Consider the following 10,000-nt stretch of genomic DNA (forward strand, 5'->3'; position numbering starts at 1 on the left):
CTGTCTCTGCCTCTGCCTCTGTCTCTGCCTCTCTGTCTCTGTCTCTGCCTCTGTCTCTGCCTCTCTGTCTCTGCCTCTGTCTCCGCCTCCGCCTCTGCCTGTCTCTGCCTCTGCCTCCGCCTCTGTCTCTGCCTCTGCCTCTGTCTCTGCCTCTCTGTCTCTGTCTCCGCCTCTGTCTCTGTCTCTGCCTCTGTCTCTGTCTCTGCCTCTCTGTCTGTCTCTGCCTCTGTCTCTGCCTGTCTGTCTCTGCCTCTGTGTCTCTGTCTCTGCCTCTGTCTCTGTCTCTCTCTGCCTCTGCCTCTGCGTCCGAGCGTAGCGGGCCCGCTTCGGGATACCGCGCGGGCGCGTGGCCGGCGGGCGCGCGAGTCGTGCGGTCGACCCTACGTAGTTCGGGCGCGCGCCCCCGTGTCTCGCGTGCGACGCGTCCTCCGGGGTCGCGTGCGTGCGTGCGTGCGTGCGGGCGGGCGGACGCGGGTGCGTCGCGGTCACCGTCCGTGCGCGTGCGCCGTCTCGAGCGCGTCCCGCTTTGGGGGGACGGCGGGCGCGCGGGGGCGCCGCGGGCGTGTGGCCGTGCCGCGCCTTCCGCGGGGGCGTCCCCCCCGCGCGGCGCGGGAGGCGCCCGTTCGTTCGCGTCTCCCGCCCGCGGTTCCGGTGCGCCGTCTGTCCGTCCGCGCGCGTCGCCGGGCGTGCGTCCGAGCCCGCGTGCCGCCTGCCCGTGGGTGCCGCGTGTACGGGGCCCCGTCCGCGCCCGCGTCCCCGAGCGTCAAGTGCAGGCCGCGCGCGCGCGCGCCTAGTGGAGCGTGCCCGCCCGCTCCGTGTATCGTGTGCGCGGGGGTGACGCGCGTTCCCGCGTGTTCCGCCTGCCCGCGTCTACCTCCGCGTCTCCCGAGCGTCCCGTGCGTGCGTCTGCTGTGCGCGTGCGTCTCCGCGTTTCCGCGTGCCCCGGGCGTGCGTCCGTGTCGCCGGAGGGCGCCGCCGCCGCCGCCGCTGCGTGCGCGTACGTGTCCGCGCGGGTGCGCGCGTGGCCTCCCCGGTGCGCGCGCGCGCGCCCCCGTCCGTCCGAGTGCGGCGCGCCCTCTTCGGGATGCCGCGCGGGCGCGCAGCCGGCGGGCGCGCGAGTCGCGCGGTCGGGCGTACGTACCTCGTGCCCGTGCCCCCGTCTCGCGCGCGACGCGTGTATCGCGTCGCGCGTGTGTGGCGGGGGCGCCGTGTCCTCCGGAGCGCTGCGGCGCGGCCGTCCGCCCCGTCGCGCCCCTCCGTCCGTCCGTGCGGGTGGGCGTCCCGCTTCGGGGGGGGCGGCGGGGGTTGGCCGCGGGCGGGCTTTTGTTGGGGGGGTCCGCGGGCGTGTGCCCCCGAGGCCTACCCGCCCGTGTTTCGGCCGCGCCGTCCGTGCGAGTCGCCGTGCGTCCGGGCCCCCGTGCGCGTGCGCGCGCGGACCGTGCCCGTGGGTGCCGCGCGTCCGCGTTCCCGCGTGTTCTGCCTGCCCGCGCCTACCTCTGTGTCTCCCGGGCGTCCCGGGGTTGTGTCTGCTGCGCGCGCGCGCGCGCCCCCTCGCGTCCATCTCCGTGTTTCCGTGTGCTCCGTGGGCCCGTCCGTGTCTCCGGAGGGCACTCTGCGGTGCGGGCGCACGCGCGCGCGGGCGCGTTCCCGTCCTTCCGTCCGTCCGTCCGTCCGTCCGTCCGTCCTCCTCCTCCTCCTCCTCCTCCTCCTCCTCCTCCGCCCCCCACCGCCCACACCCCCGCCGCCCCCCGCCGCCCCCACCGCCTCCGCCGCCTCCAAACCTCTTCCCCGCCTGGCGGGTGGCACCCGGCGGCCACGTCGGACTGGATCCGGATATCGCCAGCGTGGGGCCCACGGCAAGGGCGCAGGCTGGGTGGGGTTGGGGGTGCGTGGTGGGCCGTGGGGGGGGGGTGGCGCCAGCGGTCCTCGGCGGCGGCGGGCCTAGCGCGCACGTGCCCCTCCGGTTTCAGTCGGGACCGCCTCCGTGACGTCGAGGAGAGCTTCTCCATCCGTCCGTCCGAGGGCGCGGGGGTTCGGCGGACCGAGGGTGCCGTCGTCCCTCGACGACCGCCTTCGGGTCGCGCGCACACACACGCTCGGAGGCGTCCCGTCTCAACTGAAAGGGGTCGGCGGAGTAGAAACCGCGGCCCTCGAGACAGCTCCCTAACGCCGGGTGCGTGCGGCGGGGTGCTTTCTACACCCTACGGAAGGAAAACGCCTGTGGCCGGAGTTCTCGACGCCCGCCTTTCGACGCACCCTCTCGTCGCCTCGCTCCGTTTCCTAAGGCTCTCGTGACTCCTCCCGTTCTATTTCAGGGAGGCGCAGCTGAAGGGCTATCCGCTCCGCCCGTCCGTGAAGTTGGGCTTTCCCCCCGAAGGTGGCCGGAAGGGGGTGGGGGGGGCGCGTGAGCCAAAGGATCTTCAAAACGCGGCGGCGGCGGTACCGCTTTCGGCTCTCGCCGATCCCACGCAGAGGCGGGGGCGCGGGCAGGTCCGCGCGCAGGTGCCCGTGTGAAGGTGCAGGCGCGTGCAGGCGCGCGCGCGCGCGCGCCCTCGGGCATGTACGTAGAGGCGGGCGCCCGCGCGTGCACACCCCTAGGCGTACGCGCGCGTATCCGCGCGGGTACGCACGGGCAGGCACACGCGTACGAGTACGCGCGTGCGGACGCACCCGCCCGCCCGCGCACGGGCGCGTGCACGCGCCTGCGTGTCCGTATCTGCAGCCACGGGCGTGAGCGCGTAGGCGCCTACCGTCCTTCTTCTACCTAACGCCGTCACCGGGCTGGCTCGGCGTCCAGGTACGCCTGTCTCCCCCTCCCCTCCAATCCCCTCCCCCTCCCCGTCCCCCTCCCCTCCCCTCCCCGTCCCCCTCCCCTCCCCGCCCCCTCCCGTCCCTCCCCCATCCCCCGTCCCCCTCCCCTCGTCTCCCCTCCCCTCGTCTCCCCTCCCCTCCCCCTCCCCCTCCCCGTCCCTCCCCCCACCGCCTCCCCTCCCCCACCCCTCCCCCTCCCCTCCCCCTCGCCTCCCCTGCCCCCATCCCCCTCCCCTCCCCCACCCCTCCCGCCCACCCCCTCCCCCTCCCCCTCCCCCTCCCTCTGCCTGTCTCCTTCCTTTTCTGAAACCGGGTTTTCCTCTTCGAGAGCCGTTCCGCCCCTCGGGCGAAACCAACTCGCCGCGTACCGGAGACCGAGTGCAAAGACGGAGCCCCGGCGGCGCGGCGGCGGCGGCTCGGAGCTCGGCTGCCGACCGAGATCGTCGGCGGTTCGGATCCGCCGGCTCCTCCTTGGGAAGCCCGTGGGGCGGCTCGACTCTCTCCCCTAGGGCCGCTCCGAGTCCCGAGCCGCTCGACGGCACGCGACGGCAGCGGCGCCGCAGTCAGCTCTCTAAACGGAAACGACGACGATGACGAACGTCAGTCTTCACCGCCACGCCCTACTCCCCACCCGAGCACCGTTCCAACTCGGGTGTTTCTCTCCCTGTGGCGGGGGTCCCCCCCGACTGAGAAAAAATAAACCGCCCCCCGAGGACGGCCCGCGTTCGGAGCCTCTTGGTAGTAGCGCGCCTTCACGGGACGACGGCACGCGCGCCCGTCACCCGCTTCCCGGAAAGTCCCCCCCCGCAGAGAGTCGCGAACTCGGGCGAAGACGGAGGAGTCCGCGTACCCGTCGCCCAAGGTTCAGCCATCGTCCGATTGGAAACCGGTGCCTTCCCGGTCCCGCCTTCCCGTCGATCGACGCCTCCCGGGGGTGGGATGGCTTCCAGCCGAACCAGCCTACCGTACCCTTCCCCTCCTACGTACCTCGGGAGGTCGGCTCGGACAGGGAGGGACCCGTCAGATGTCCAGTCCGCCGTGAGCTTTCCACGACGACGGTCGGCCGGTCGGCCGGTCGGCCGGTCGGCCGGTCGGCCGGTCGGCCGGTCGGCCGGTCGGTCGGTCGTCCCGGAACACCCCGGTCGGGTCCGCGCGCGCGGCACGGGCTTCACACACCTCGCTCCTCTGGCTTCCCGGGAGACGCTCGCGGCACGGCGACGTGTGCAACGCGGGAACGGCGACGCTGCCCTCGGCCTTACCGTCCCCCCCCCTCCAGCCGAATACGGCCCCGGCCCTCACCGCGGGCCGAGTTGGGGGGCTGGGGGTCGGGCCGGGGGGGCGATCGGCGGCGGCGGCCCTCGTCGGCAGGCGGCGCTAGCGCCGCCGGCGTGCGGCCTTACGGTTCCCGTTGCGATTCCCCTCGTGGGCTCGGAGAAAAGCCTCTCCATCCGGCCAAGGGGGCGCCTGTTCGGCGGACCGAGGGCGACGACGGGGGGCTGCCCGTCCGCCTGGGCGCGCGCGCGCGCGCGCTCCCGCAGGCACAGGCGCGCGCGGGCGCGAGCACAGGCGCACACGCTCAGACACGCGCTCACGCGCAGACGCGCACAGACGCGCGCGCACGCACGCGCAGACGCGCACTCAAACCCACACAGACACGCACAGACGCACACACAGACGCACGCACAGACCCGCGCTCACGTGCGCAGACACAGGCGCGCGCGCACAGGCGCGCCCACGCGCGGGCGCACGCGCGCGGACGCGCACTCACGCCCGCACGGACGCGCACTCGCGCCCCCACAGACGCAGGCAGACACGCACACGGGCACGCCCGCAGATGCGCACGCGCACGCACGCAGTCACGCGCGCACACGCAGGCACACACGCCCGGACACGCGCGCACACGCCCCCGCAAAGACGCGCCCCCGCACAGACGCGCGCGCGCACAGGCACGCGCACCGGGACGCGCGCGCGAACGGACGCACGCACGCGCGCAGGCACGCGCGCACACGCACCAGGGCACCCGGAACGTTTGCCAACTCCCCGCCCACCTCAGCACCCCACCCCCCGGGCCCGAGGCGCGTGGTCCCCCACCGCCCCCACCCTCCGACCCCCCCACCGCCCCCACCCTCCGACCCCCCCACCGCCCCGCTCTCGGCCCCCCACCCCCAACCCCCCTCCGGCACTCCACCCCCCACCCCCACGACTCACGCACACACGCCCGCCCGCCCGCCCGCCCGCCCGCATTCGGGAGCCGCCGGAGATCTCTCGATGCTCGAGACGCCGACTCACCCCTCTCCCCCCCCCCGCCCCGGAGACGCCACCTTCCCGAGTCCGCCCGCGAGCCCGGAGAGCGCTCCCTCGGGCCGAGCCGCCCGAGGGCCTCTGGGCGGGCGTTCGCGGCTGGCCCGCCGCGCCTCCGCTGGACCTCACTAAGTCCGGCCTCGCTCCCGAGAGCCTCGAGGGCCTCCCTCGGTGAGATGTCTCCCCAGTCGGACCGGGGGGCCCAGAGCCGGTCCGTACCGGCTCTGGGAAGGCGTTCCCGGCCTCCCCCCCGCCCCCCGTTTGCCCGCCCGCGTCGCGGGAGGATGGAAAGCGATGAGGAAGAACGCTCTCGGTGGCGGCCGTGGTTTTCTTTTGCGACGCGGATGCCGGCAAACGCACGGCTCCCTCCCTCCCTCCCTCCCTCCCTCCCTCCCTCCCTCCCTCCCTCCCTCCCTCCCTCCCTCCCTCCCTCCCGACGCAATTTGCCCGTTCAACCCGCCTCACGCGTACCGTTGGCTCGGCGACAGGGACGACGGCGGAAAACGTCTCCCGGTCTGCCTGCTGCGCCACGCGGGCACTCAAAGAACGAGGAGGAAAACTTCGGGGACTGGCGGTCTCATCCCGTCCCGTTTGTCGCGTCCGTCCAAAGCATACGGATCGGAGAACACCTGCCCGTCCGACGCTTGGGACGTGCTCTCTTCTCCCTCCCGCCCCCGGTGGACGCTCATCCCCTCGGGCGCCCCCCCCCCGTTCGGCCCTTTCGGGGGCGAGCGCGCGCGCGCGCGCGCCCCATGACGCTCCCGAGAGGTTTCCCCGGCGGCCCGGGGGAGTCTGTCCCCTCTGCCACCCTCGAGCCCCGGCCGGGGCCCAGGTGGACCCGGTTCCACCCCCCGCCGCCCTTCGCTCCGGTCGTCGGCCGTCACCCGGCGGCCGCTTCGATACCGTCCCCCTCCGGAGCTCTGCGGCGCCGACGGGATGGGAAGCGGTCCCGGCGGGCGCGCGCTGGCCACGGCGGCCCGGGGCCTTCGCTCCGTCTCCTCGAGTCCGGCCTGGCTCCCGGCGTCCTCTCGGGGTCCTCCCGGGGTCCTCCCGGGGTCCTCCCGGGGTCCTCCCTCCCTCCCTCCCTCCCTCCCTCCCTCCCTCCCTCCCTCCCTCCCAGGGCCCCCCCCGAGTGGGACACGCCGGCTGGCCGGCATGGTGCTCCAGGGCTCCAGCGGGGTAGACGGGATCTTCCTGGCTGAGGGGTGAAATGGCCCGGCTGGGCCGGACCCCCTTGGATCGGAACTTTGGGAGATGGGGCCAAGGTGGTGGAATAGGCTGACGCTTCCGCCTAGCTCTCTTGACGACAAAGACCCGGAAACACAAGCGAACGAGTATGTCTGCGACGAGCGGGGAGTCCTGACCGTCCAAGGCGGGCTTAGACGACGCACTGAGGGGCAGCGGCAGGAAGAGACCTTTCAGGGGCAGAGAGGGTTTACCGGCCCTGCCCCGCGGGGAGCCCTCAGGCACCATTCCCAGAGCGGCTGCTGCAGTGGGCTGGTACCGTCGTTCCTTCCACTGCTGTTCCGTCAGGGAGAAGCAGCCAGCCGCACAGCCTGCTCACACCTCCGGAACCTGAGGAGGGCCCGGCCGGGCGGATCCCCTTGGCCCAACCGACCCCGCGCTGTGGCCGGCCCCACCGTCTTCCGGCCGCCCCGCGCCGAGAAACGTGTTCGGCGGCGGCGCTGGGAGGCGGGGGAGGGGGCCTGGGGGGGAGCCGGGACGGGGCCGGGCGTCCGGCCGCCCGGCGACGCGCCCTCGCCGGCCGCCGATCCGGATCCGTCCCGCTGCACTCCGCGCCGGTTGTCGGCCGCCACCTGGCGGCCGCTTTGATATCGTCTTCCCCCGGAGCTCCGGCGCCGGCGACACGCGCGGGAGGCGATGTGGCCGCGCTGGCCGAGGCGACGTTCCCGGACGCCGGCGGCGGCGTCGGCAGGATCGTCCTGGCCGAGGCGGGAAAGGGCCCGGCCGGGTGGATCCCCTTGGCCCAACCGACCGCGCGCCGTGGCCGGCCCCAACGCCTTCCGGCCGCCCCGCGCCGAGAAACGTGTTCGGCGGCGGCGCTGGGAGGCGGGGGAGGGGGGCGGGGGGGGAGCCGGGACGGGACCGGGTGTCCGGCCGCCCGGCGACGCGCCCTCGCCGGCCGCCGATCCGGATCCGTCCCGCTGTCGCCCGCGCCGGTTGTCGGCCGCCACCTGGCGGCCGCTTTGACATCGTTTTCCTCCGGAGCTCCGGCGCCGGCGACATGGGAGGCGCTGTGGCCGCGCTGGCCGAGGCGACGTCTCGGGACGCCGGCGGCGTCGGCGGGATCGTCCCGGCCACGGTGGGGCGCCGGCGCCAGAGCCACGTTCCGGAATTGGGCCCGCAGCTTCATGTGGCCGAGGCGGCCGCCGCCGCCGCCGCCGCCGCCGCCGCCGCCGCCGCCGCCGCCGCCGCCGCCGCCGCCGCCGCGCTCCCGGGTGCCGTGTTTTAGACGGCGCTGGACCGAACCGGGCCGCACCGAGACGGCGCAGGCAGAAGAACGGGACAAGGCACGCCCCGGCCGTTCGCGCGCCTTCCTTCGCGCGGCCCGGTCGTCACCGGGGCCTCCGGCGTAGGTCCGGGGTGGCCCGCGGAGGGCGCCCCGGGCCCGGGCGCGGTCCCGCGTGGGGTCCGGACCGTCGGAGAATTTTTTCAAAGTCCCGCTCCGGGGGTCCCCGGGCCGAGGTTGCCGCCCCCGGCCCGCCCCGGCCCGGCCACGGACTCGCGCGGGGCCCGGACCTTCGGAGGGGCCCCGCCGCCCGAGAATTTTTTCCAAGTCCCCCCTCCGAGGGTTCCCCGACCGGCCCGCGTTGGCCGCAGCGCAGGCGGCTGGCTCTGAGCGCCCGCGCGGCCCCGGCCAGCTCCGTCACCCCGTCCCGCGGGTCGACCAGAGGATCCCGGGAGCTCCGGGGGGGGGGCGGGGCGCTGGGGGCCATGGGGTCGCGCTACGGACCAATGGCCGGGCCGCAGTTCCGGGGGCTCGCCGTGGGGAGCGGGCCCCTCCCGCCGCGGGGCGTGGCTTTTCTCTCGCCCAAAACGGACGATTTGGGCCACCAGATTGGTGCTGACACGCTCTCCTCGCTGGGTGACTCCCGCTGAGCAGATGGGAAACCTGGACGGGTCCGTAGACGCTGGTCCACCGACGGCCCACGCCCTCCCCCGCTCCTCCCCGCTTGAGCCGCCCGCCTGGGGCCCGTGCGCCGGCTCTCGCGCGTCCAGGTGTCCAGCCGCGGTGCCTCCCCCCGGTCTCCAGTGCCCGAGGGCGGCGTGGCACGGGCGCCGCGGGCCCTCTGACCCGCGTGCCCCTTGTCGCAGGCACCCGCGGTGGCCGCGGTGCTCGCCAGAGTGTGCCCCGCTCCCCCTCCCCCAGGCCCACGTGCCTCGCGTGTCAGGCGTTCTCCGTGTGCGGGGTCCTCGCGGCCACCTTTCCGCAGCCCGGGCGGGGCGGGCGAGGCAGAAAGCGGGTCCTCTCCGGGGCTGTCCTCGCCCGCCTCCTGGCAGCCCTGGCGGGGGGTCTTCTCCTCCTCGCTTGTGCCTGCGCTGACCCGATCGATGTGGTGTTGTCGTGCTCTCCCGGGCCGGGTCCGAGCCGCGCCAAGACGAGGGACGGACATTCGTGGCGAATGGGACCGCTCTTCTCGCTCAGCGCGCGGGCCCCTCGCTCCTCCTCCCCGCCCGCCGGTGGTGCGCAGAGGGGCAGGGGCACGGAATCCGGCCCGACCTCGCTCATCTGCCCTCGTTCGCGGCCTCGCGGCCAGCGTCGGCGGTGGCGGGGTCCTGAGACCGAGCAGGACCGCCTCTGCTCGTGGCCCTGGTGTTCTGCCTCGCGTCGGGCCCTCCCCCGCCCCCCGCGGCGGGGGGGCCCTCCGGTCCGACGCACCCGCGTGCCCCACCCAGGTGGTGCCGGTGCGCCTCGAGTGGCCCTTTGGCGGTGCCCCTGGAACGCTCCAGGCCGTCCCTCAGGTGCCTGAGGCCGGGTGGCGGTGCCGTTCCCCGTTCCCAGCCCACCCTTCCGGTCACCGCTCACGCGTGTGGGCGTGCGCCCCTCGAGCCGAGAGAAACAAAAAAGAGGAGTGCGGCCGAGAGGGAGAGAAAGGATGTGGAGGAAAAAAAAAAAAAAAAGAGGGGGGTCGAGCGGGGTAAGACCTTTAGAGCATGCACGCCTCGCGGGAGGGTGCCGTGCCTGGTCCCGAGAAGGCGGGTGAGAGAGGGGTGCGCGCGTGCGTGCCCGCCCCGGCGCTTGCCGAGACCCGCGTGAGGCAAGCGAGAGCGGAAGGAGGGGAGGGCCCGCGTGTTGCTTCCGCCGGTGCCGAGGGAAGTCGCCCTTGCGAGGTGGGGGCCCAGGCTGCGTAGCCGCGGCTGGGCCCCGGCGGTCCGTTGTTAGGCTCTGTCGTACCTCCTCCCCCCCCGCGGGCCGCCCTAGAGCGCGGACCCCTCTACAGAGGGAGACCGGGGGGTGTGTTGGGCCTTAGGTGCCCAGGCAAGCCTCGGGTGTGCGCGGCGCGTACCCGCGAGGCCCCGCGCGCTCGCCGGAGCCTGGCTCCGGCGAGGCGGGATGAGGCGGAGAAGCTTTAAAAGAGAAAGGGAAAAAAAAAAGAAAACGGACGACTCAAAAGGCGTGACTTTCCGAGGCCCTCGGTCGCCGCTGCGGTGCCCCCCCCCGTTCCCTCCTCGCCCGAGTGGAGGGTGGACGCAGCACGGAGCGGGGAGCACGCGCGTCCCCGGGTGAGGCAGAGCCGCCGTGAGCACGAGGCGGCAGGCTCCGTTCCCGGCCGCAGAGGCCCACTGTGCCTTAACCCCCCCGCTGGTGCTTACCAATACCGCAGGCCCCCCCCCGCCCATCCCCGGGGCGCCCTCGGGCGCCTGG

At 74.5% G+C, this 10,000-nt stretch overlaps 1 protein-coding gene across 1 annotated transcript in view; it reads right to left on the reverse strand.

Moving 5' to 3' along the window:
• Positions 1-8,078: 8,078 nt before the first annotated feature.
• LOC126086336 (collagen alpha-1(I) chain-like) overlaps positions 8,079-10,000 on the reverse strand; it is a 3,667-nt gene continuing 1,745 nt past the window's right edge. The window contains exons 2-6 of the mRNA XM_049902490.1: positions 9,949-10,000; positions 9,642-9,702; positions 9,378-9,569; positions 9,014-9,100; positions 8,079-8,910 (exon numbers count right to left, since the gene is read on the reverse strand). The exon at positions 9,949-10,000 is cut by the window's right edge and continues 1,414 nt beyond it. Of these exons, the coding sequence (XP_049758447.1) occupies positions 8,079-8,910; positions 9,014-9,100; positions 9,378-9,569; positions 9,642-9,702; positions 9,949-10,000 (1,224 nt within the window). The remainder of the gene's footprint in view (positions 8,911-9,013; positions 9,101-9,377; positions 9,570-9,641; positions 9,703-9,948) is intronic.

Source organism: Elephas maximus, chromosome 11 (genome assembly GCF_024166365.1).
Source record: "Elephas maximus indicus isolate mEleMax1 chromosome 11, mEleMax1 primary haplotype, whole genome shotgun sequence".
Taxonomy (NCBI): domain Eukaryota; kingdom Metazoa; phylum Chordata; class Mammalia; order Proboscidea; family Elephantidae; genus Elephas; species Elephas maximus.